Raw genomic sequence first — 27,836 nt, 5'->3', positions numbered from 1 at the left:
AGCCTCCCAGTTTGTGTTATTACAGATGTTCTACAAAAATAATACATTACCTTATTTTAAAAGTGGACAAAAGATCTCAACAAATATCTCACAAAAGAAGATAGACAGATGATAAATGGACATATGAAAGGATGCACAACACAATTTGGCACTAAGGAAATGCAAGTTAAAACAACAATTTTTTACCAGTGAACACCTACTGAAAGGCTAGCAAGGATGCATTTGGATCTCTCACACATTGATGTTGAAAATGCAAAATGATGCAGCTATTTTGGAAACAGGTTAGTGGTTTCTTAAAAAGCTAAACATGTTTTTCTGATACAATCCAGAAATTGTGCTCCTGTTTATCCAATTGAATTGAAAACTTAATGTCAACACAAATAACTGTATATAAATGCTTATAGCAGCATTATCCATAATTACCTTACCAAAAACCAAGATGCCTTTAATAGGTGAGTGAATAAATTATCTGTGGTACATACATACAATGGAATACTATTCAGCAATAAAAAGTAATAAACTATCAACTCCTAATTCACGGGATAACATGGATGAACCTTAAATGCATATTGCTAAGCAAAAGAGGCCAGTCTGAAAATACTGCATACTATATGATTCCATTTGTAAGATATCCTGGAAAAGACAACAACAGAGACAAAAAACAGGCCAGTAGTTTCTAGACGTTTTTTTGTCAGGGGGGAAGTGGTTGAACAAATGAAGTACAGGGGATTTTTTAGGATAGTAAAACTATCTTTATGATATTGTAAGGATAGATATGAGACACTATGCATTTTTTAAATCCCATAGAACATTAGAGAACAAAGAGTGAACCTTAACGTATGCAAATAAAAAATCAATTCAGAGATCTAGGTACCCCAGGATGGAATGCAGACTATGACAAAAAAAAAAAAAAAATCTAGCTGTTTACAAACGTATGAAATAACATCAATGAAGAGTATGGGGAAAAGGAGTGCTGACCTAAGTAACTTTGGAAATGAGTGGATACTGTAAGACTAAAGAAAAAAGGAACTGTATATAGATACTGTATTCTAGTTGGTAAGGTTCTTAGAAGAGTATGGGCTAACAATCTGAAATCAATATACGTGTATACTGGGATTGAGTAAATAAGTATACGGATAGTTGGAGCCAATTTTCTCACAAAGGTAAGCAGGGGGGAAGGCTAGAATGAATCAACGTGATACTAGATTAGAGTTGGAGACATCAGTATGACTCATGTGTACCTTAATATAGATACAAATGGACAGATGTATAAATAATTATAGATATATATGGGTACATGGGCTAGTATACAGACATTTTCTAAGCTCTATCTTCTGAGAGGGCTTAAAAGCAACAAGACTCTAATAGCAAGGGAACAACATGAGTGGGAAAATAAACCTAATACTGTATTATAACCCAAAGTATAAAATAAATACCCATGAGTCTACATTGCTATATATAAGTGACTGAATGAATAAATAAATCAGAGAGAATAGAAAAATCTTATGTAGAGAATAATTCCAAATAATTTATATAGCTACTCCACCCTCAAGGAGGTGGGGCATAACTCCCCACCCCTTAAGTGTGGGCTGAACATAGTGACTTCTTTCCAAAGGGTACTGTATGGAAAGGAGGAGGAAAGAGTAACTGTACAGTGGAGAAACTTGACAAACACTACCTTAGGTAGGTGAACAAGGTGATATCATCAGTTGTTAAGTCATGTTGATAGTGTGCCCTTGATATAATGTGATGAAAATGGCACTTTATTCCTGAGGCCTTCCTCTTAAGAACCCATAATGCCAGTCTAATCATGAGAAAAATATCAAAGACATCCCGATAGAGGGGACCTTCTGCAAAATACTTGACAAATACTCCCCCAAATTGTCAAGATCATTAAAAATAAGGAAAGTCTGATAAACTGTCACAGTCTAGAAGAGCCTAAGAGAAGTGATGTCTAAATGCAATGTGCTATTGTGGGTGGGATCTTGGTCCAGAAAAAGGACATTAGGAAAAAAATGAAGGAAAACTGAATGAAGTATGGACTTTTGCTACTAGTAAGGTATCAATATTGGTTCAATAGTTATGACAAATTTATCATACTAATGTAAGATATTAAGAATAGGGGAGAGTGAGTGCTGTGTATAAGGGAACTCTCTGTACTACCTTTGCAACTTTTCTATAATTAGAAAACTATTGAAAATGTTGAGAATAGCTAACACAGAATTTAATTTAATGTTTAATTCAATCAATCTGGAGTTATTACAACAACTTGGACATCACATATCAACTCCAGTCATTTTTTTAATTTATTTTTTTTACAGTAGGTCCTTGTTGGTTATCTATTTTAAGCATAGCAGTGTGTACATGTCAATCCCAAACTCCCAGTCTGCACCATTTGCAATGATTCTCTCCACCCAGTCTGCAAAATGTTTACATACCTGGTGCCAGCTGTCTACCCCAGAGAGTATCTGGTGGCAACATAGACTACCGAATACACGTTTGCCTTATGGCTGCAAAGAACTCAGGAACCAAGGGAGGCAGTCTAAGGTGGGGATAGCATCTAGATTATTTTTTAATGTTCTAGCCCCAACTTCAGTGCTGGAAGGGCTCTGTACACAGAAGAAATAGCTTTTGTCATCAGGCATCAAGAGAGCTTTCAGCCCTAGTACACTGGCAAGGATGCACAGAACCACCAGAGTAGTGAAGAGATGTAGGTTTCCCAGAATTCATTAGTATTATCACTGCCTGACAAGGGGGAGCTATCTATACTCTGCCTGACTGACAGTGAGCAGGGGAGATTCTAAGGTAGGGAGGGGTATCAGGCAAGCCTCTGGTCCTTTCATCCAGTAGATCTACCCACTCAGATGGCTTTACAACTTTAAGGTGGTAATGATTCATAGATTTTCTAAGCTTTTTCATGGAAGTTGGCCAGGACCCTCCAAGATTCCCCATGTTCTGTCCTTCTGTTCCCTTTTCCACTATCTGCCGAGCTCTGAATTCAGAACCCTGACTGCCAGCCTGCCCTGGGCTATCAGGACTTGGTTTAGTATGTGGCCTCTCTCATGGATTCTGGAAATTTCTTTACCCCTCAGGCCTCCTGGTGCTCCTTACTAGTTGAGGATATCCTGTTTAGACTCTTCCTGGAGATCTAGTCATTCTAACCAAATCCTTGCTTCTTAAAGTAATTGAAAAGAATCTTATTGACATAGAGTTTTAAAATATGTACCCAGAGATATCCCAGTACTCAAGATACCTTATGAAAATCCTGCTTTGTATGGATGAGGAATTAATTAATGAGGAATTATTTTTTGAGTAAAATAATTAGAAAATCGAAATACAAAATAAAATAACATTGAGGATATATATTCACATAAAAGATTGATCAACATTTAAAGTTGATCAAATAAAATGCTTGTGAGTTTATGATATTTATATACATTAATATGTGAGAGTAGAAATTGGTACAGTATTATTGAAACAGAATAGCAGTGATAGTCATAAAAATTTACAATCAATACACTATTTCCACTTCAACCCAATGTTCATTTCTATGTCTTTCCATAAGAAAAAATACACATTTGCCCAATAATTTATATTTAACGATGTTGGTATCAGTTCTATTAGTTATAGCAACAAATGGAAAACAACTTATGTGCCCATCAGAAGGAGAATGGTTAATTTAATTATGGCACATACACACTTTAGAATTATTGGGGGTAGTTAAAAGACTGAGATGGATCCATATGTGCTTTCACAGAAAATCCTGCGCTCATTTCATTAAGTGACAGGGATGAGAGGCAAAACAATATTTACATCATTATCTATGTGTGTTAAAAAACTCACATTGAATTTTCGTACTATATCTATGTAAGAAAAAAGCCCAGAATATATTTTAATATAATATATAAACATTGAAAAATTATGGTTACCTGTGAGTAAGTCTGAATTTTGGAGGATGAAATAAGGAATGGGATTTGGATTCATCCATATTTTTCTAGCATCAAGAATATATGCAGTATTTCTATTGTAATTAGTATATTTAAGTAAGACGGACAACAGAAATAATTGTAGCTGTGTGTTATTCAGATAAAGTATCTGTTAGCAGAAATGTAGGACGAAGCCGGAAACCTGAATGACAACACTTCAAAAGTTTGTCTCTCCTACACATAAAGCTTGCCTTGGGTTAGCCAGTGTCTCTGCTGTCACGTGACCCAGGGATCCAGGCTGCTTCCACCGTATGGATCCAAATCTCAGCACAGGTTTGCATATTTGCTGCTTAATTGAACAGAAAGCATCGAGGTAGCACACTGTCAAATGCCTTGGTCTGAAAAGGACAAACATTGTTTCTGTTCATATTTCAGTGGCAAGGGTAGTCACAAAACCCTTTCTAATACAAGTGGACTGGACGATACAGTCTTGCAATCTCTCCACAAACAGTTAATGGAGTAGGAGATCATCAGTAAAGTACAACGCTTACAATTTGTATACAAAAGCCCTCTTCATTCTTGGAGAAGTTTCTAAGAAGGCAAAAATTGCCTTGCAACACTCCAACTTTTTCTAGTGTCTGCTATGTGACAGGTGTTTTCAGATACAGGCTCACACCAGTTTTCTAAAGGACACTGTAAATCTCAGCAGGGAAGTGTCGGTCACCTTTTGTCACTAAATAGTACCTTTCTGCACTTACCTTTACAGTAGTCTCAATACACTGAAACTTTTCTTCTTCTTTTTTCTGCATGGTCAAAAATCACAGCTTGTGAGCCTCTGCTGCCCATCACATGATGAACATGCCTGAACACTTGTACAGGTGTCTTTAGGCACACTGGAAAACCAGGGTTTTCCTCTTGGGCAGATACAGGCAAGAGTCAGGAAAATGATGGTCAATTTCTTTTTCTTATCAAAGATGGCATGTCCACCAGGGAGATTATGTTCTATATTGTTGGAAGACTGAATAATTGCTCCATGAAGATGCCCATACCTTATCCCTGAAACCTGTGAATATGTTATGTTACATGGCCAAAGGCACTTTGCAGATGTGGTAAGGTTATGCAAGCGACTTTAAGATAAAGATATTATACTGGAATACCTGGCTGGACCCTAGGTAATCTAATGACTGACCCCTTACAAGCAGAGAACCTTCTCTGGCTTGCTGCAGAAGAGAGATGTGGCAGACAGGGAAGTTCAAGAAATGCCAAGCGTGAGAAAGATTCAAAGTTTAATTGCTGACTCAAAATATATGGGCCCACATGTGAGGACGGGGGAGAGGTCTAGAGAAACTATGGCAGCTCCAGCTGACAGTCAGCAAGAAAACAGGGCCTTGGTCTTATTATCACAAAGAACTGGGTTCTGCCACAACCTGAATGCTTTTGGAAGGAAATTGTTCCCAGAACTCATGAGGAGAGGTCTGGCAGCTGAAAGCTTGACTTGGGCCTTGTGAAACCCAGAACAGAGAAACCAGCAGAAGCAACTTGGATTTCTTACCCACAGACATGTGAGAGAATAAATTTGTGTTGTTGTAAACTGCTAAATTTGTGGCAATATGTGGAATACTGGCATAAACTTCTGGAAGGGCTACAGGGTCTGTTAGAATCCAGTCTAGGCAGATGGTTGTGACCCAGTGATTTCCTTGGTCCTTCCTCATCTACCATTTAGAAGGGAGGTTTTGGTTCTTTACCACTTAGTTAAGCTCACTCATCAGTGTACAGATTCAGTGGCCAGTCTCAAATAAGTCAGCAGATTAAATTCTCTTTTCTTTCTAACATTGTCTGCTTTCTAAAACCTTCTAACTTCAGATTTATCTTGCAAGAACCTGTAGATCCTGTGCCTAATCTACTCACAAGCCAATTTGGAAAAAATTTTGAAAGTGCGGTGGAAGCACCCAGAGCAGATGAGCAGACTTCTAAACTTCACCTCCAAAGTAAACAACAGTGGTTGGGGCTGCTGCTAGAAGAGAGATTCCACAGTCAGGGATGGGACAGACGGGATGTCTGCAGGGAGTTGGAATGCTCTAAATCAGGGGAAAGGTGGGTGATTCTGGGTTTTCTGTTCCACTGGGAGTAGAGTGCAGCCTTATAAAAGGAAGCAGGGGAGAGCTGGACAGCAGGTTAGGATCCAGATGTGGGCATGAGGGCACACTGGGGAAGACCCAGGGGAAGAGTGATGTAATTCGGAAAGGACTGGATCTGGTCCCATGTACCAGCATTGGGTAGAATCAGCCCTAAAAGAACCCTGTGGATAGGGGCAGGAGAACCTTAGGCAAATGCAGGCCATAGATAGTCCTCACTTGGTGTTTAATTCTCATTTTCACTTTATTAATACACCTGGGTTTAGTACATTGGCTGCAGATACCTTCTTTTTTTTATTTCCCGGGAGACATTGTGGAGTAATGAGAAATGAATTAAAAGATAGAAAGTTGGCCTCAGGCTGGGAGGGGTGGAACAGTGTGGGCTCTAGAGGAATTCAGACCAGGGTTCTGGTCCCAGCTCTGTCACTTACAAGCCAGGTGAACTCAGGAAAATTGCAAAACACTATGAGCCTCAGAGTCTTCATCTGTGAAATGGACTTGATAAGTAGTCCTCTTGCTCTTGCTTCACATATATCATGTAAATAGGAATGTTGGAATGTAACTTATGCAAGACACTGGCACAGTCTCTGGCATTTATTGGGTTTTACTAAACTTTAGTTATTACTATAATTATTTTCACCCTAAAACCTACTAACCTCCCCCTCTGGTTTATTTTTTTTTAATCCAGGAAATATCATAGAATTTGTAGCTCTCTAGGATATGGCATAAGAAATCAGCCAATATGTTGCTTAGCATGTTAAACTAAGTTACTTGCTGTATAAATTTTCTTAGGATATATTATTTATTACTGGTGTGGGGGATCCTACCCAGTTTGATGCAACTCAAAATTCCTGAAATTTGTGTCAAAGTCTATTTCCATCCCTCCCTTATATCTTCCCTTCCATCCAAAACACTTGTGTTTGCAATTACTTTACCTCCATCACAAATCTAGTTCTAGCTTAGAGTTTACCAAATTACATCCCAGATAACCTAATTAAAATGCCCATCTATTGGATGGACTATGTCTCTCCCAGCCCAAGGCAAAGATTGCCAGCACAGTGGCTTCTGAGCATCCCGCCTCATATAAGTATCACCCTTACTTCTCAGACACTCCATTGTTATAATGTGCACAAATCACCTATTTTTTGGACTGTGTTCCCCCACACTGGAAAAAGAGCACAGGCCCTCTTCCACTTCCGCCCCAGGTGAAGATTGCTCTGCTTTATACATGGTCTTGAAGCAACTGCTAAAAGCAGCTTTCCATTCCAGGCTTTAGTCTCTCAATCTGAGACACATCATCTGAGATTTTAGTCTCTGCCTACCGCTCAAACAAACTCATCTGACCCACCACCCAGCTTAATTAAAATTACCTCCCACTGAAGGGCTTGCAGTTTCCCAAGGTCTCAAACCCCTTTACCATGGGATATTTACATTTCACTACAATTAAAACCCCCAAGTCCTCACACCATCTTTTGACTTGTCCTTTTAGTGGTAGGGAATATCTTACAATATTCCTAACGTCATAGCTGCTCCAAGACTTTAAAATTCTACTTTAAAATTCTATGGGCAGGAATGGTTCTTGTTCATCTTAGTATTCCCCATACTAACAGGGAGCTTTGCAAAGATTAGATGCTTAATTATTGTTAAGGGAGAAAAAAGTGGGCCACTGAAAAAGAGGTCTAATTTATTACAATATTATTTCTCCAATATTAATAATAATAAATATTATTATTACAATAATATTTATTACAATATTATTTTATTTATATATATATATCATGTTATGAAATAACAGACCAAAAGTGATAAATGAAGCCAAGAATTTATCATCTTTTATTTATTTCTTGACCCCAACTATTACATTGTTGAGTTTTTCACATTTCCAAGGAAATGCCTTGTCTATTGCCATGTTATCTTATTCCAAATTACTAAATAAGGTAGAACTTTTCCAATTAGTTTTACAAAATAATAAAACTCTTACTCTTAAATCTCATTCACAGCCATCAGTGTTTGAGCAACATCACTCATAGATTTGGATTATGAAGCTACTTAAACCTTCTATTAAAAGGAACAATATTTTAAAAAATTATCCAAGTTACTACATAGAACAGAAACACAAATATATGTTATACACTATGTTGTCTGCAGCCCCACCCCAACCTTCTACTACTTAGAATGTGGACTTCTCTTTTTAACAACAAACTGAAGAATCTGCCTCAGACTCTATTGGGGTGGGAGGAGCTGCTGGCTATGGCCCTGGAGCGCACGCTGGCCAGGGCAGCAGTGCCAGCCCTGGCTGCAGCCCTGGCTCGGGCTCTCTCTCCCTCATCTCTCAAAGCCCCTTCATACCAGGATGGGAAGGCACTGGGGACCGTATCATGGATCTTGGCCACAAACTCCAGCACTTTCATCTTTCCGGTTTCAGTGTGGGCTCTTGGGCCCCACAGAAACTCATAGAACAGAGGATCGCTGTTGGGCACCTGGCGGCACTCCAGGTACCTTTCCCGCACTAAATCTTTGGTGATAAGCTTCCTGGGCTCCCCAAAAATGAAGTGCTTCCTCCCCTCATATAACCCCATCACATTCAATATTTGCCAGACTTGCTCCTCAGTGGCACAATTGCCCTTAGTCAAGATCACACCCAGAACAGCCATCAACAGGCCTGTCTTGGGAACCTCTTTATCATCACTCAGGTTTGCATCATAGCTTGGTTCTGGCTTGTTGACAAGGACATAGATGTGCCAGTAGGGATCCACTTCCTTCAGGTCAAGGCCAAAGATCATCTCCAGGTGCTCAGAAGCTCTCTTGAGGATCTCAAGGAAGTGATTCCTATAAATCTGGATTATATTTCTCAGCATATCTGCCTTGGTAATAGGCTCTTTCATTAGATGCTTGTACAACAGGTAGTACACCGGTATAACCACCTTCTCATCCATATGGCCTCTGTAGATGGGCTCAGTGTATGAAACAGCTCTGGCTCTCTGACCCTGTGGATTGCAACATGACCAAGCAATAGGTGAGTTTTGGGAAATAGCTTTGCAATGAGGAAGAAGACGGGAACTCTTCTCCCACTCTCACAGTGGCCTGAGCACCTACCAGATCCTCGGGCTCGTCTAGGGCCTGGCAGCGTTTTTCTTGGGCACAGAGCTTACTCTTCTGACCCCGAGGCATGGTGACTTTCAACAAAAGCAGCAGGCAAGTGGCAGGTGACTCAGTGACCTAAAGGAAAGAGGATGAGATTGCTGGGCCACTTCAACAGGGAGATAGATACAGCCTTGGCCTCTACTGAAGGCCGCCTCTGTAGGTTTCCTTGAGGGCACTGTTCTAGGAGCCCACAAAGTTCCTATTCTCTAATTTGCCTCTTCCCTGAGGACCCTGTGGAAATAACTAGGGTGTACCTTAGCTCCTACCTACCAAATCTGCCTGGGGCTCACTGGGGCTTAGAGCAGTGGCTCTGTTCCGAGTTAACGAACAGAGTGTCATCACTTCACTTTTGGCAAGCCCTGGGGTTCCTGTGCTCTACTGGTCTGATGCTGACCCCTCATTTCAAAGTCCTTATCGCTCTGAGACCCCAGAGATGGAAATGAGCAGAACTTCATTATACCACACTTGCCTGGGAATGCACAGGGAAGAGAACACAGAGCTCTGTGGGACCCTCTCTATCCTTGGATGATTAGCCGTCTCAGTCCTCACTCAGTGCCCTCACTTTCGCTTCTGGTAGGGCCTAGGACTCCTCCCCCTGCTGACATAAGACCTATACTCTCAGAGCAAGGCCCTCAAATCCTGAAAGTTCTGAGGAGGAGGTTAGGGAGGCCTCAGTCTAACCTATCTGCCCCAGGTACCCTCGGGGCTAATGACATGGATAGGATTCTCTGTGACCCCCACTGTTCTGAGGCAGGTGGTCCCCCCGGCCCTAACTCGGGATCCTCACACTGACGGTTGGAAAAGCTTGGATTCCCTCCCTTTAATGACCATGAGGCTGCCGTCTCAGACCAGACTTCGTCTTGGTGAGAGTGCCCGAGGAGCACACGAGGGGATGCCTCGGCCTCGCCCCTTATGGGAGGCTGCTTAGGGCTGACGGCGGTGGTGGGGCTTTGCAAGGCCCCCTTTGTCGGGGGTGGGAGTTCCCCAAGACCTCACTCGGCGCCCTCACTGTAACAGGCCGCGGGGCCTGGGAGCACCTCCCCCTAACGCCGTGCCATCCTCCTCCCATTCTCGAGTGTTCATTCCCCCCGGAACACCAAGAGACAGATGTCGCCTCTACCCCCATTAGGGCCTGGGACCCGTCTCGCTGTTGGTCTGAAGCTGACACCCTGCTCTGCCCTCATCCCCTCAGGGGAAATTTCGAAAATACTTAACAGGTCGTTCTGTCAGATGATTGCCATCCAGGTTCTCTCAGGGCTGAGAGCAGGGTGGAACTCTCTGGGGACACCTTTAATCTGGACTGGCCAGTCCCCTCAATCCCAACTCTGGGTCTTTACCGTAATTCCACACAGAGCCTGGAGCTTTTCCCTGGACTGACCTGATGCTGCCTCCTCAGACACCACAGGCAGAAGTTGGCCCGCGTCACATCCTTACCCCTACCTAGGCCCCTCGCCGCGGCCGGCAAAAGGGGCTTGGGCTCTGCGAGGCCACCTATGTGCTGGAGCGGGTGGTTCCCTCAGACTTTGCCCAGGGTCCTTGCCTTTACTCCTTTAGGGCCTGGGACTTGTCCCTCTGCTAGTTTGAAGCTGACACCCTGGTCTCACCGCCCTCACCTGCCTTAGGCCCCTCAGAGGGAATTTAGAAGGTTCTCAGAGGTTGCTACATTCCTGCTTGGTTTCTTTAAGGGCTGATAGCAGGAGCGGGGCTCTCTGGGAGCCTCTCTAGTCTGCGACGGGCGGTACCCTCACATCTAACTCAGGATCTTTCCTGTAATTCCAGGCAGAGCCCAGAGTGCCTCCCTTAGCGTACAAGACACCGCTCCCCTCAGACCTATGCCTTCACTTCCCTGAGACCCCAAGGCAGATATCAGAGTGCACCACTTCCAGCCAGCTTTGCCTGGGGTCTCCCAGGACTGACATGGGGCGAGGGGGCGGGGTTCTATGGGTTCAACCTTGTTCTACGGGTGGGGATTCGCTTGGAATTCACATAGGGTTTTTTTTTTTTTTTAATTCCTGCCTGATCCTGTGTATCCTCCCTCTGGTTAACTAGACTGAAACCAAGGCCCTCCATACATCGCTCTCCAGGTTTCAAAGGGTGAGGTGAGGGGACTTCTTGAGCCTCATAGCCATACCGGGGTTTCCCAGAGCTGAAACCAGGAGCAGGCCACTCTGCTGCCCACATGTTCTGGGGTTCCTTCAGAAATCAAACAGAATTCTCATGTTTACTTCTGTTAGTGCCTGGGACCCACTCTCCATTGAGCTGACACTCAGGTCCAATGCCCCCAACTTTCTGAGTCTCCAGAGGGGAAATGCAGAAGGCACTACTTTAGGAAATCCCTGCACAGAACTTGTCAGGACTGAAAGCAGGGGTGAGTCCCTGGGGTCCACTCTTCTGGAGTGCGGGGTCCCCTCAAACTAAATCAGGGACCTTACCTAAACTCCAAGCAAGACAGGAACTCTTCCCTCTGCTGACCTGATGCTGCCCACCTCAGATCAAAGTGTTCACATCCCTTAGACACCAGAGACTGAATTCAAGGGAAGCCATTTCCAGCCACGCTTTCTGGAGCTTCCCAAGGCTAACAACAGGGATGGGCCTCTGTATGGTGGCACCTTCTGTTCTGGAATGGCTGGTCCCTCTGACCTCATTCAGAGTCCTCACCTTTAATTTTGTTAGGGCCTGGGTTTCCTCCATCGGCCAGCCTGAAACTGACAGGCTGGTCCACTGTCCTCACTTCAGAGTTTGATTTTACTATATTTACTACAGATCACTGTGATGATTTCAGGAATGGCTGGCACAGAATTTTCTTTTTTTAATTTTAATTCAATCAAGTTAAACCATAAGAGTTATTACCATAAGAGAGATATAGCTTTGGATTCCACATATATCTGTCATCCACAGTCCATTTAACAAGGAACTACACAGACTACATTGTTCTCCATCTACCCTGTAAATGTTTGCATTGTGGACCAGCCCCAACTCCAGTCAGTATCTGGTAGCAACACAGACCACCAAACAGAGCCAAAGTACTTCTGCCCTCTGGTGTGCAAAGAAATCAGGAACCATGGAGGCAGTCCAAGCTGGGGATAACACCAGAGTTGTTTTTCAAGGCATGTCTATACTCAGCCCTTTATTCCCAGAGTCACTGAGGTAATTAGCCTTAGGGAATTCCTCCTCCAGTTTCCCCCTCCTTGCAGCTGCACACCCCCTTCTACTCATTAGTAATACTTGCCCAGTTAAAACCTGACCTGGATCACCAACCAATTCCATCCACTTGCATAGCTTCACCCTCAGCAGTAGGAGGGCCACATACATGGGGAGAAATAGTCGTCTCCCTCAGGCATCAATACATCTCTCGGCCCTGGTACACTGGCAAGGGTGCACGGAACCACCAGAGTAGTGAAGAGATGTACCCTCCCAGAATCTGTCAATAACGTCACTTGGTGGATGACACAGGTCAGCTAGCTATACTCTGCCTGACATTGGGTAGGGGCATTCTCAGGTGTGCCTCTGGTACTTTGATCCAGCAGACCTTCCCACTCAGACCACTCTACAACTTCAGGGTGGTAATGATGATCCAGAGATTCCCTAGCCTTTCCATGTAAGCTGTCCAGTACCCTCCACCAGATTCTCCACCTTCTCTCCTCCTTGTACCTTTTCCATCTTTTGCTGAAGTCTGTATACAGGTCCCCGACTTCCAGCTGCCCTAGGCTCTCTGGACTTGTTTCAATATTTGATCTCTCTCATGGATTCTGGAAATTACTCCCCCCATCCCCCCATCACCCCTCCCAACAACCTCCTGTTGTCCCTCACTTAGTGATGTTTTCCTGTCCAGGCTCATTTCCTGGCACCTGATCATTCTGACAAATCCTTGCTTCTCAAAGTAAAGGGAACATTTACTTGACATATCAGAATTCTTAAAGCGTGCACCTAGGGCAATCGTGGTACTTAAGATATCACTGAAGAAACTCTGCTTTATATGGGTGAAGGACTAAATTAATTTTCTGCTCAATCTATTTAGAAAATAGGGAAATACAAATTAAAATGACAGTGAGATGTTATATTTTCAATCAAAAGTTTGACCAAAATTTAAAAGTTTGATAAAATACCAGTGAGAGCTTAATTTATTCACATACATAAATATGTGAGAAGATAATTTAGTATAGCATTCTTGGAACAGAATATCACCAATATTCATAAAAATTTACTATCATCACACTCCTTCCACTTTAATCTAATTGCACTTTTGTACATCTTTCCTATGATAAAACATGCACATTTGCCCGAGAATTGATGTTCGATGATGTTGATGTCAGTTCTATTAATCATAGCAACAAATGAGAAACAACTTGTGTGTCTGTCAGGAAGAGAATGGTTAAATTAATTACAACACATACACACTTTAGAATTCTAGGGCATAGTTAAAAGAGCGACACAATCTATATATGTTCTCACGGAAAGATCCTGCATTCATTTTATTCAGTGACAAGGGCAAAAGTCAGAACAATAGTGTTATGCATGTATTTTAAAAACTCACAGTGTAAATTTCTAGCACAGGTATGTAAGACTAGGCCTGGAATAAATGCTAAAATACTACACAGAAGAATTTTTAATGCAGTTACCTTTGGGCAAGGATGAATTTTGGAGGAACATGGTAAGGAAGAGGAATTGGGATTTCTTCCTATTGTTAGAATGTTTTGGAAACAAGAATATATGTCCTATTTCCTTTTTGGTTAAGATATTTAAACAAAAATAACAGAAAGAGTAGGTATGTATTATTCAGATAAAGATTTTTATGAGATATGGTAGGAGAAGTCTGATTTCTGAATGGCTTAACATAACAAAATGTTATTTCTTATGCACATAAAATCTGATGGGTGCTGGCAGGAGGTGGTGGTGTCTACACTGTCAGGTGACTCAGGGATCTAGGCTGCTTCCATCATGAGCTTCCACATCTCAACACAGGCTCTCCGCGTTTGCTGCTGAATGAAACACGAAGCATGGAGTTGACATACTGGTTCTCAAATACCTGGGTCTGGAGGTGACAAGCATGCTTCTGCTCATATTTCAGTGTCATGGATAATCACATGACCCTTCTTAGCTACAAGTGGTTGTGCGTGTAGTCTCCATATGAACTACAAGGATGGAGAGTAGGACACGAAGTAAATGAGCACTTGTAGACGTTCCCATTAACTGTCACACAGTAGTTGCTCAAAAAAGAGCAGCTATTAAAATTTGTTATGACATTAGCCCTCGTCATTCCTGGAGGATTTTCTGGGAAGATCAAATTTCCTTGCAATTCAACAACTTTTTCCAGTGCCAGTATGTGACCTGTGTTTTTCAAATACAGGGTCACCTCAGCTTTCAAAAGGATCTCATAAATCTCAGCAGGGAGGATGCACCCTTCTTCATTCTTAGCACCGTTCTACACTGACCTTTTCAGTAACCTCTATAATCTCAATACACTGAGATTTTTCTTCTTCCTTCTGCTGCATGAAAAAATCATAGTTGTGAGTCTCTGCTATTCACCACCTGTTGAACATGCCTGAACACTTGTACAGATGTCTCTAGGCACACTGGAAAAGCAGGGTTTTCCTCTGGAGCAGATACAGACAAGACTCAGGAAAATGATGGTCAGTTTCTTTTTCTTATTAAAGCTGGCATCTCCACCAAGGAGACATATTCTACCTCAGTGGTAGACTCAATAGTCATTCCACATAATGCCCATAGCTTTATCTCTGAAATTTGTGAATATGTCATGTTACATAGCCAAAGGCACCTAGTGTATGTAATTAAAATTATGGAATGGACCTTAAAATAGGGAGGTTATACTGAATTATCTGGGTGGGCCCAATCAAACAACATGAGCCCTTACAAGCAGAGAACTTTTCTCTGGCTGGATGCAGAAGAGAGATGCAGCAGAGGGGAAAGTAGGAGTTTCCACAAGAGACAGATGCAATGTGCTGTTTCAGAAGCAGGGGCCCATTTGCAAGGACTGAAGGAAGGCCTAGAGGAACTATGGCATCTCCGGCTGACAGTCTGCAAGGAAACGGCCTCAGTCTTATAACCACAAAGAACTGAATTCTTCATAGAACTGGATTCTGAGAGCAACCTGAGTGAGAGTGGAATGCAATTCTTTTCAGCACCTACCAATTAGAACCCAGTCTCCAACAGCTTGATTTGGGCTTTGTGTAGCCCTGAACAAAGCAAACAGCATAGCCCACCCATATATCCCATCTACAGAAATGTGAGATAATAAATGTGTGTTGTTGTAAGTCCCTTAATTTATGGCAATTTGTTTGTCAGCAATAGAAAAATACTAAATCCTCCTAAAAACCTGAGTTCTTAGGAATCCAGCCTCTGCAGATGGTTGTGACATGGTCCTTCCTCATCTACCACTTAGGAAAGAAGCTTTGGTTCTTGGCCACTTAGTTAAGCTCACTCTTCAGTGTATGGATTCAGTGGTCAGTCTCAAATAAATCCCAGGTTAAATTCTCCTTTCTTACTAACCTCATCCGCTTTCTAAAATCTCTTCCCTAACTTCAGGGTTATCTTCCAATAACCCGTAGATCCTGTGCCAAACCAGACTCTACTCACAGGCCAATTTGGAAAAAACTTTGAGTGTAGGGGAAGGGCCCAGAGCAGATGAGCAGACGTCTAAACTTCACTGCCAAAGTGAACAACCACATGGACGGGGCTGTTGTTATCAGAGGGATTCCATAGTCAAGGATGGGACAGACAGGGGATATCTGTGGGGATTGGGAGGCTCTAAATCAGGGGAGAGGCAGGTGATTTGGGGCTTTTTTTTCCACTGGGAGCAGACAGCAGCCTTAAGAACGGAAACTAGACAGCAAGTCAGGATCTAGATTGTGACAGGAGGAAGACCCAGGCCAAGAGTGATATATTTCTGGAAGTGCTGGATTAGGGCAGAGTCAGATCTCAAGGATCTCTGGGGGTAGGGGCAGGAGGAGCCTAGGTAAACTAAGCTCACAGCCTATCCTGAACTGTTTTTAATTCTCATTTTAATTTTTACTTATTATACCTGGCGTTAGTACATTGGCAACAGGGTCCTTCATTTCATTGCCTAAAAGACATTGTGGAGTGTTGAGAGTAGAACTGAATTAAGAGACAGAGCAACTGCTTTATTCAAGGAGTGGAACAGTGAGAGCCCTAAATGAATTCAGACCAGAGGTCTAGTCCCAGTTCTGACACTCATGAGCCATGTGAAGTCAGGAAAATTGCGAAGCTCTGTGAGGCTTTTCTGTGAAGTGAGTTTGATAAGCCCTGCTGTGTAGGACTCCTGGGATGTATGTAATGTATGAAAGCACCAGGCACAGTGTCTGGCAAGTATTGAGTCTTTTCATGATTTGCAGTTATTAACTGTTATTATTTTGACCCCAGACCCTACCAAAATCTGCTCTATGATTTTTTTAATCCAAGAGATATCAGAAAATATGGGGCACCCTATGATATGGCATATTAGCTAACATGATGCTTAGCAAGTAAAACTAAATTACTTACTACATAAGTTTTTGAGGTTTTGTTATTTATTGTGTGTCTAGGGGAATCTTCCCCAGGTGGAACTTAGGGATTCCAGAATTTGTGTCAAGCACCAACTCCTTCCATCCCTTCCAACTGTCCTTCCATTCAAACCACCTCTATTTTCATTTATTTCAGTCCCATTAAAAATCTAGCCCTAAAAAAAAAAAAAAAAATCTAGCCCTAACCTGGAGTTTGCCAAATTACACACAAGACAACCTAAATAAGATGAACTTCAAATGTAGTGGACTCTGTCTCTCCCAGGCCAGAGCAAAGATTGCTAGCATGGTGGCTTCTGACCACACGCATGTCATAGATGATCACCCCTATTTCTCAGAAATTCCCTGGGGATTATGAGCATAAAACACATAGTTCATGTGCTGTGCTCAACTGCACTGGGAAAAGGACACTGGAAAGGATGTAGGTCACCTTCCATTCTTATCCCAGGTGGAGAACTTTCTCTGGTTTATCCATGACTCAAACGTAACTTCTAGAAGTTTTCCATTTCAGGCTTTAGTCTCTCAACTCTGGACACACCTTCTGAGGGTCTGGCCCTTGCCCACCACTCCCACAGCCTCATCTGACCCGCCTCCCAGCTTACCACAGCACTGACTCACACTGAAGGACTTGCCATTTCCCAAACCCACTGGCCTCAGGGCATTTACACTTGACTGCTCTCTTCTGGATCCTCCTATGTCCTCTCCTCCTTTTGACCTGTCCTTAGGTCTTAGGGTGTATCTCATTATCTTCCTTACTTTATAGCTATTCCTAGACTCTAAAATTCTATGGGCACAGTTGGTCTTGTTTTTCCTGACATTCCCAGTAGTAGCCCAGAGCCTGCCAAAGAGCAGATGCTCATGGAATGTTTGAGAAATAGATGAGACAGTGTGCAAGAGGTCTAATTTCTTATGATGTAATTAATTCTACATTCTTGAATAAAGTAAGCACATCCAAGTATATATCTCTTAATTTTATAGAACAACAGACTAAACGTGATAAGGGAATGTAAATATTTATCGCCTTTTACTTTTTCTCCTCTATTTCTTGATCCCAACCATTTTACTGCTGATTTCTTTTCACATTTCCAAGGAAATGCCTAACCCAATGACATGTTATCTTGTTCCAAATAACTAAATGAGATGGAAAATTTCCCAATTCTATAAAATAGTAAAACTCTTACTCTTAAACCTCATAAACATCAATAAATGTCTGATTTACATCATTCATAAACTCAGACTCTGAAGCTACTTAAACTTTCTACTAAAAGGAGCAACATTTAGGCAAATTTATCCAAGTTACTACATAGAACAGGAGCACAAACATGTTATATACTCTGTTTTCTCCAGCCCTGCCCCAACCTTCCACTAATCAGAACATTAGCTGTTCTCTTTGAACATGTTAAATAATCTTCCTCAGCCTTCACTCAGGGCAGGAAAAGCTGCTGGCTATGGCCCTGGAGCGCATGCTGGCCAGGGCAGCAGTGCCAGCCTTGGCTGCAGCCCTGGCTCGGGCTCTCTCTCCCTCATCTCTCAAAGCCTCTTCATTGTGGGGTGGGAATGCAGTGGGGACCGTATCATGGATCTTGGCCAGAACCTCCAGCACTTTCATCTTGCTGGTTTCAGCGCGGGCTCTCGGGCCCCACAGAAACTCATAGCATGGAGGATCACTGTTGGCCACCTGGCAGTACTCCAGGTACCTTTCCTGCACTAAATCTTTGGCGATGAGCTTCTTGGGCTCCCCACTGATGAAGTTATTCCTCCCAGCATACAACCCCATTATATTCAGCAATTCCCAGACTTGCTCCTCAGTGGCGCAGTTGCCCTTCGTGACGATCACACCCAGAACAGTCATCAGCACACCAGTCTTGGGAACCTCTCTGTCATCACTCGGCTTTGCATCATAGCTTAGTTCCAGTTTATTGACAAGGACATAAGTATTCCTGTTGGGATCCACTTCCTTCACGTCAAGGCCAAAGACCAGCTCCAAATGCTCAGAGGCTTTCCTGAGGATCTTATAGAAGTGATTCTTGTACATCTGTATTATATTTCTCAACATATCCGCCTTGGTAATGGGCTCTTTCATTTGATACTTGTACAAAATCCTTTGGATTTTCTAAAATGATGATCAAATTTACAACGAATAACTTTTGTTTCTTTTTAATAGTCCTAACATTTATTTATTTTTGTATTCTTATCCTCTGGCTATGCATTCCAGTCAAGTGTTAAACAGTAGAGTTGGTAGCATACTGCTTGCTGTGTCTTCTTCCTTACCTTAACGGGAATGCTACTAACACTTTGCGTTTCACATTTCAATTCTTTTGCTGTAGATTTTAGGAAATGAAAATTCCCTTCTAATGTCAGCTTGCTAAATGGTATTACTATGCATTAGTGTTGAGTTCTTTTCAAAAGCTTTTTCTGCATTTCAGTACATGGTCAAAGCGTTTTAAAATTTTATCTGTTAATGTGGTAATATTTTAGGCAGTTTTTTCCTAATGTTATATCATTTTACATTTCTTGGATTCAGCCTCGTTTTTCTACATGTAATTGACTGCTGTATTGAAACTTCTATGGGTTTATTTAGGATCTTTGCCTGTGTGTGGGTGAGCTTGGCTCAAGTATTCTGTTTTCGGGGTGTCCTCAGCTGGTTTTCTTATCAAGGAGAGCTAGCCTGGGAAAATGAGTTGAAAGATTTCCCATCTTTTTGTATGCTTTGGATGTGTTTACATAAGATAATGGTTCATTTTTTGCTTATTATATGGCAGAACTGCCTTGTCCTGAAACATTTGAAGGTGGCTGGAGCTTTGAGGAGAGTTTCAGTTTGTATTTCTCAATTACAGTTTTCTATTTTTTTGGATCAATTGGGTAATTAATATTTTTTCTAAATAATGGTCTATTTTCATTGGGGTTTCAAATTTAATGACAACATGTATATTCTTTTCATTGGAGAAATTCTCAAACATATACAACATAGAGAGACTAGTGTAGTAAAACCAACACATCTGACATTAGAATCAACAATTATCAATACATAGTCAGTCTGGTTCCATTTATACCCATAGGTACTCCAATCTCTGCCACTGAAATAATGAGAAACAAATCCTAGATATAATACCATTTCATCTTTAAATATGTCAGTGCCGGTTTCCAAAAGATAAGTACTCTTTATGAAATATAAACCTTATATGATAGGATTATACATATTCTACCTTAAAAAAACTAACTCTGTGATATCCTCAAATGTCCAATTACTTTTCACATTTACCTGACATATTTTTTAAATGTTTTATCCTTGAATTAGAATCAAGTAAAGTCTGTTCATTGTCATTGTTTTTTATGTCCATTAATTTATAGATCTTATCCTCCTCCCTCTCCAATAGATACATTACTTCTTTTTCCTTGTCATTTTGTTGCTGTTGTTCGGGGGGGAAAAAACCCTCACATCTTATGTTCAGTCCAGTTTCGTATGGCCTGGATTTTGCTGATGCCAACACTGGTGTCCTTCTCCCCCTGTATTTCTTTAAATCGGTTGAAGTTAGATCAGATTAAGGTTTAACTTTTTTCTCTTTGTCTTTTTTCTTCTTCTGGAAAGACTGCTCCATAGGTGATACTGTGCACTTTTATTACTAGGAACCTAATGTCTGTCTCCATTTGTGTTGATGTTTGCAGTCTTTGAAGATTAGCATATTTATCCATTAACTAATTGAGAGTTACACAATGTTAATTTTCTCTTTCTATCATTCCTTCTGAATTTATTAGATGAAATATATATTTATGTAGAAACCTATCCTTGTCCTCCATTTGGTAATATTTATACTGTTCTCTTAGAATATTTAAATTCCTTCTGCACCTATATTTTGTACAATATTATTCAACTAATATCACTTACTTCTGTTTCTTTCTTTTGTAATTGATGATAACTATAAAACTGTCAGTTATATCAGCGTTTTCAAAGAGTAGGCTTTTGTTAGTTGGCTTCATTGTCTTTTTTTTTTTTTTTTTTTTTTTTGCGGTACACGTGCCTCTCACAGTTGTGGTCTCTCCCATTGCGGAGCACAGGCTCCAGACGCGCAGGCTCAGCGGCCATGGCTCACGGGCCCAGCCGCTCTGCGGCATGTGGGATCCTCCCGGACCAGGGCACGAACCCGTGTCCCCTGCATCGGCAGGCGGACTCTCAACCACTGCGCCACCAGGGAAGCCCTTTTTTTTTTTTTCATTGTCTTTTAATTAATCATTTCTACACTATTTCATACATTCTATTTTGGGGGGTTTAATATGGTGCTCCTCTAGTTTCTTGAAATTTTTTGCATGTTTTAAATATTTCTAATTTTTTTGTCCATTGGGATTTTAATTTCAATAACTATATTTTTATTTCCAGATATTGTTTTAGTTCTTTTTCAAATTAGCCTGTTCTTTTCCCTAATTTCTTATTCCTATGGTCTCTATGCTTTCTATTCTCTTTAATGGATTTTATTTTTAAATTGAGTTATAATTGACATATAACATCATAATAGTTTCAGGTATACAACATAATGATTCAACTTTTGTATATATTGTGAAATGATCACCACAATAAGTCTAGTTAACACCCATCACCACACATGGTTACAATTTTTCTTGTGATGAGAACTTTTAAGATCTACCCTCTTAGCATCTTTCAAATATACACATACAGTATTATTAACCATGTTGCCATACTGTACATTACATCCCCGGGACTTATTTATTTTATAGCTGGAAGTTTGTACCTTTTGACTACCTTTACCCATTTTGCCCACTCTCCACCCCCTGCTTTTGGCAACCACCAGTAGTTTCTCTGTATCATTGAGTTCATTTTTTTTTTTTAAATTCTACATATAAGTGCCTTTCTCTGTCTGACTTATTTCACTTAGCATAATTCCCTCAAGGTCTATCCATGTTGTTGCAAATGGCAAGATTTCCTTCTTTTTATGGCTGAATAATATTACATTATGTATATATATATATATATATATACACATACATATATATATACATATATGATATTTTCTTTATCCATTCATCCATTGGTGGACATCTAGGTTGTTTCCATATCTTGGCTATTGTAAATAATGCTGCTATGAACATGGGGGTGCATATATCTTTTCAAGTTAGCATTTTCATTTTCTTCCAAGAAATACCCAGAAGTGGAATTGCTGGATCATATGGTAGTTATATTTTTAGTTTTTTGAGGAACCTCCATACTGTTTTCCATAGCAGTTGCATTATTTTTTAAATAAATTTATTTAAGGCTATAAATATCCCTCTGAGTACCACTTGGGGTGTTTCCCACAAGTAATGCTAATAGAGCTTTATGTGTAGTGCTGGAATTTTTTACAAGCTGAATGTCTCTGTATTCCTTATGTTCTTAGAATTTTTTGAATATCTATATACATATATATACATACACACACACACATACACATGCAAACACACACAAATACTAGTAAGTGGAGAAAATTATTTTGGAGAAGGATGTGAAGAGGAGGAGAGAAGCAGAGAATTATTTAGAGAGGTTTCAGGGTCCCAGTGGGTGTTTTGCTTTGTTTTGTTTTGGTTATATATGATATAAGGGACTTGAACACATTTAACTGCTTATGACTGAATTGAGTTTTTCCTAGGAGTGAAAGGAGAGTTTCACATTAGAAAATCAAACAAAATAATTACAAATGCAACTGTCAGAGATTATTCAGGAAAACAGAAGTTACTTTCAATCGATAACTCAGGTAGAATTTAATGCAAGAAATTGGTTACTCAAATAATGGAGAAGCCAAACAGGATAGAGTCAGGAAAACCAATACTTCGCAACTTGAGGAAATCACTCCCATATTTAGGATAGAGAGACAAAGAGAGGAGGTAGTGTTACTGGAGACTGGGAGTTGGGGTCAGCAGGATCCAGAACCATGGTTAACCAACATATTGGGGGCTAGAGTCATAGAGAAGATGTAACCGTTGAAGGAGAAGCCACTTGATTCAGAGAGAGAAAGGGAGAAGGAGAAGATGTCTGACTGTTTCTCTCCTCCTGGACTATAATCTGCTGGTGTCCTTGTTGCCCGATCCTTGATAGTAGCCAAATATTGGAGAACCTAGGAGCTGCAGCCTGCAGGAGTTATCTCCAAAACACTACAGAGCAGAGCAAAGAAAGAGTAAGGAGTGACTCTGAGGGCAGATAAGTATAGGGCTGGCATAACACAATGACATATTAAATGAGACAAATATACAGGTTGATAAAGAAAATTGTTTTATACAAATCAATATTGATTCATGATAAAAAGAGATGTTATCAAACTAGATAATGGATATCTACCAAAAAAATACCCTCCATTGCAAACATCATACTTAGTGGAAAACCACTGGAAATTGGGAATTAGATAAGAATAGCTACTATCACTATTTTTTATTCCACATTGTAAAAGTGACACCTGCCAGCTCAGTAAAAGGAAATAAATGAAATAAAGGAGTTAGAGATTGGAAAATGAGACCATTTAGTTGTCAGTTCTCCCCCAAATATCTCTAGGTTCAACAAAATCTCCATCAAAATCCCAGAAGTCCTTTATTTTTTTTAAAGAAATTGATATACTCTAAAATTTATGTGGGAATACAATGGACAAGAATAGCCAAAATGACTTCGAAAAAGAAAAGGAAATTTGGAGGACTGACACTACGTCATGTCAAGACATTATAAAGTATGATAATCAAGACAATGTGGTATTTTTGTAAAGATAGACAAATAGCTCAATGGAACGGAATAGAAAAACTGGCAATAGACTCTAACATATATAAACAACTGATTGTCAACAGTGGTACAAAGGCAATTCAGTGAAGAAAAGATAGTCGTTTCAAAAAATGATACTGGAACAATTGGAAATATACACACACACTTTGATCCATTACTTTCACTGTAGAAGAAAAATAACAAAAAATGGATCACAGATCTAAATGTAAAATCCAAAACTATAAAACTGCTAGAAGGAAATGTAGGGGAAAGCCTTTGGGTTCTTGGGCTAGGCAAAGATTTTTTGGATACTACTTCAAAAGGACAATTCATAAAAGAACAAATTGATAAATTGGATTCCACCAGAATTAAAAACATCTGTTCTTCAAAAAGACACTGCTAAGAGAACGAAAAGACAACTAATAGAGTGGGAGAAAATATTTGCAAAACATATATATGGTAAAAGGCTTATATGGTAAAAAGCTACCCAGCATTTATAAAGAACTTTTAAAGCTCAATAATAATAAAACATATAACCCAATATAAATGGTCAAAAGGTTTAAACAGACAGTTCACTGAAAGACAGTTAAGAATGACAGAGAAGCACGTGAAAAGATGCTCAACATCATTAATCATTAGGGAAATAAAAATTAAAATCCCAATGAGATACCACTACACACATATCAGAATATGCACAGTAAAAAGACTGCTCATACCAAGTATTGCCAAGGATGTGAAGGAACTCTCAGAGACTGCTGGTGAGGATGTAAGTTGGTACATCCACTTTGGAGAACAGTTTGGCAGTTTCTTAAAAAGTTAACCACATACCTGCAACATGACCTAGCTATTATACCACCAGGTATTTACCTGAGAGAAATGAAAGCTTATATCCATGCAAAGATGTTTATATGAAAGTTCATAGCATCTTTATTTGTAATAGTGAAAAACTGGAAAGAACTCAAATGTCCATCAACAGAGGAATAGATAAACTTTGGTGTATACATACAATGGAACAAACTATTGATACATGCTATAACATACATGACTCTCTAAATAATTATTTTGAGTGAAAGAACATAACACATAACAACATAACTCATACTGTATGATTTCGTTTATATGCAATTCTAGGAAATGAAAATGAATGTATAGTGACGTAAAGAGTATCATTCAGTGGTTGCCTGTGGACTGGGAGGGATGTGAAAGAGATTACGAAGGAGCATGAGGAACCTTTTGGGGGTGATGGATATATTCATTATGTTGATTGTGCTGGTTGTTACGTGAATGTATTCATATGCCAAAATTTATCAAATTTTGTGCTTTCAATATATGCAGTTTATTGTATGTGAGTTACACCTTAATAAAGCTGTTAAAAATTCTAGAATGAGCCAATCCAATCTATAGTTGAAATCAGAACTGTTTAAGAGGAATGATGTGGAGGTGGTCTATTGGAATTGGCTGGGAAAGGCATGACTGATCTTTGTGAGGTGGTGGAATAATACTATATCTTGATGGGGATGGGTTACATATGTGTATGCAGTTGTACATTTAGGTTTTGTGAATAGCCTCTATGAATATTGTATAAGAATTATAAGAATATGATATGATTCAGAATATAACAACATGAACTTTAAGAAAACAGGAATACCCAAGTTTTACTGATAATGTTTAATTATCCACTTTATTTAATGCATTGGTGAAGCATAAGTTAAGTATTACGTAATCCTTCTTAGCTTTGTATACACCAAGTATTTGAGTAATTTTCCATGCGAATTCCCTTTTCACATGGCTGTGATGATATTGTATATACATCCTTCAACTGATCTTTCTATCTCTTAGACATTTCAGAGCCCATCTTACTCCTTCATCTAGAATCGATTCCTAATATTTGTTGGTCATAATTAACCCAATCCCAAATATCACAATAACAAAAAGAACAAGGTAACATTGCTTTGTAATTATGGCTAGATAAGTTCTAGATGAGCAATTTTTGAAGCCAGACTGTTAAAAAAAAATGTAGGTAGTTTAACTATTTACAGTGTTGCTGATAAACGTTCATTATTACCATAATGGAAGCAAATTACTGTAAAATTACCATAAAAGTACAGGAAATATTCAATAAGTTACTTAAAATGAAAGAGAATAATAAACTAACTTATGGCAAACACGTTTATGTGGCCTCAAGGCATAAGCCCCAAAGAAGAGAGTCAGATGTAGTGTGTGAGATATTTGTATATTATCTATACCCTGTTACAGAAAGATAAGCTTTTTGACTGTTCATTTCACAGGTAGGTGGTATTTTGCTCAAAATAGACTACTTCTCTTTGAGACTGCTCACCATATTGGTCACTGGGCTTTACCTAGGCATTTGATATGGTCATTCTCATGTAGATCATATTTTGATATTCACATTTTTTTAACCACAAACCAGCTATTAAGATCTAACTTATTTTAGCAAGTAATTCATGTAACAGGCATCCCTACCCCATCTCTACTACTTCTGTTATCCCTAAACTCCATATCTCATCAGTGACCCTCTACCCATCAGCAAAAACCCAGCATCTTAGGACAATATCTCATGTGCTAATATTCACCATATTCTTAATCTCTGCCCCAGTCTTTAAGACTTAACCAATTATGAATTCTGTTTTTACATCTGTCTCCAGGGATTAGGCTGGAGAATGAGTTGTGATTTTTGGCAATATAGAATTAGCTTTAAAGAACAAAAAAAATACTTCTATCATCATATAACTTAGATATAACAACCATCAACATTTTTGTTTTATTTTCTGCTTATCTTTATTTTTTAGCATACTGCCTAGCAATTAGGAACAAATGTTAGCATTGCCTTTCTCGAGTTTCTAATCTAAAAACAGGAATAATAGAAGAGGAAGCACAGACTTCAAACATTCTCAAACTGATAGCACTGTAGTGAATGTCCAAAATCTCTTTTTTCATGTTGACTTATATGGGTTTTTAGGGTCCAATCCTAAGTACGCCATCATGCTGATACTATCTCTGAAAGAGATTTAACAGTATTCATAGTCTGCTGAGCTAGGAAAGTTTCTTAAAGGATCAAAAATGTCCTCTAATTCTAGCTTCCAAGTTTCCTGTAATGACATCAAGTGCAACTGCATAAAAATGATTTACTAAAACTGTGCCTATTCTTTAGAGTAGTCCTTGTTGTTTGGTGATAGAAATAGCTTTGTGATGATGTCCAGATCTCTAACCCCACCAGCACCAGTATCCTGGTCAACACTGAGGCCAGCAAATTAATCCTGATGCTGATGAAATCCAGGGAGAAGATATTCCCTGCTCTAGCGAGCACTATAGTAGTATAGATAACTATGACATGGAACTGGTAATACTGTTCTGTGTATACAGAACTCAGTGATGATACCTGTCGCATCACACCTGGATGTAAAACTGCATGTCCCTTCTTCTCCATAGGAGCACATGTTTGAAATTGTGCAGTACTTAAAATTCAAAAGAGAAAATACATGGGGAAGGGGATAGGACAAAAGCCTATGACAGAAAGTCATGAAATTTTTCAGTAGTTAAATACCTTTGTTTCCCCCATGTTCTTGCATATAACACCATACAAACATTGTGTACAACTATTTTAGATAATTATATAAGATAATCAATGCAGATTATGAGTAGAATTAATTTGTTGCCTACAATTTTAAATTGTTTATTCTGCTTAAATACAGAAGAAATTCAGATTTAGATAAGTAATTAGCAAAGGAGCTTATAGTGATGTGGCTTAAATATTCACACATATTCCTCAAATGTATGTTAATAAAAATATATAAATTTATATATAACGTAAGTATATAAATAATACTGAAATGTATATAAATTTAGATCTAAATAATATATACCTGTGTAATATATACACATATATGTTATTCTTACAGTTCTGACAACATTTAAAGTAAAAAATATGGATATAAACAAGTAAAAATAATGTATATGTAACAATACAGAGTTCAATTTTATCATCATTACTTAACCTCAGTGAATTTGATGTTCTGTTAAAAAAGAATACAGTGCTACAAGGAGACAAGTTAAAATGGTTGTAGCGTCACTTTCATAAATAACTGATATCAAAACTATATTCCTTGATTTACAGTTTCACTCTTCATCATGTTACATATCTCACATTTTAATCATATATTTGAAGCTAGTTAAATGATTTGAAGAAATTCAGACTTATGATACATATTAAAACAAAAATAGGAGCAAAAGGAAAATTTTAAATGCTTTTTTTTTTTTTTCGGTCGCGGGCCTCTCACTGTTGCGGCCTCTCCCATTGCGGAAAACAGGCTTCGGACGCGCAGGCTCAGCGGCCATGGCTCACGGG

The 27,836-nt window shown here is 39.7% G+C and overlaps 2 protein-coding genes across 3 annotated transcripts; both read right to left on the bottom strand.

The window, feature by feature from the left end:
- Nucleotides 1–8,277: 8,277 nt before the first annotated feature.
- On the bottom strand, nucleotides 8,278–9,232 carry LOC111169570 (melanoma-associated antigen B10-like). Of its 2 annotated transcripts, none has more exons than XM_089903887.1 (2): nucleotides 9,146–9,232; nucleotides 8,278–9,042 (listed from the first exon to the last, which is right to left on the bottom strand). In XM_089903887.1, the coding sequence occupies exons 1-2, from the start codon at nucleotides 9,230–9,232 to the stop codon at nucleotides 8,278–8,280; spliced, it is 852 nt and encodes a 283-aa protein (XP_089760013.1). The 2 variants fall into 2 exon arrangements, with proteins under 2 accessions (XP_089760013.1, XP_089760014.1); XM_089903888.1 differs by having other exon boundaries at nucleotides 8,278–9,048; nucleotides 9,158–9,232.
- Nucleotides 9,233–18,126: 8,894 nt separating this feature from the next.
- Nucleotides 18,127–19,072, bottom strand: LOC111169571 (melanoma-associated antigen B10-like). Its single transcript, XM_022563889.3, has one exon. The coding sequence runs from the start codon at nucleotides 18,821–18,823 to the stop codon at nucleotides 18,161–18,163; it is 663 nt and encodes a 220-aa protein (XP_022419597.3). The 5' UTR covers nucleotides 18,824–19,072; the 3' UTR covers nucleotides 18,127–18,160.
- Nucleotides 19,073–27,836: the final 8,764 nt, after the last annotated feature.

The sequence above is a fragment of the Delphinapterus leucas genome, chromosome X, assembly GCF_059928025.1.
Source record: "Delphinapterus leucas isolate spDelLeu-1000000601 "Yukka" chromosome X, BTC_Dleu_Yukka2, whole genome shotgun sequence".
Lineage (NCBI taxonomy): Eukaryota > Metazoa > Chordata > Mammalia > Artiodactyla > Monodontidae > Delphinapterus > Delphinapterus leucas.
Note: the sequence above shows the minus strand (reverse complement) of the source record. Positions and strands in the feature narration are given on the sequence as shown.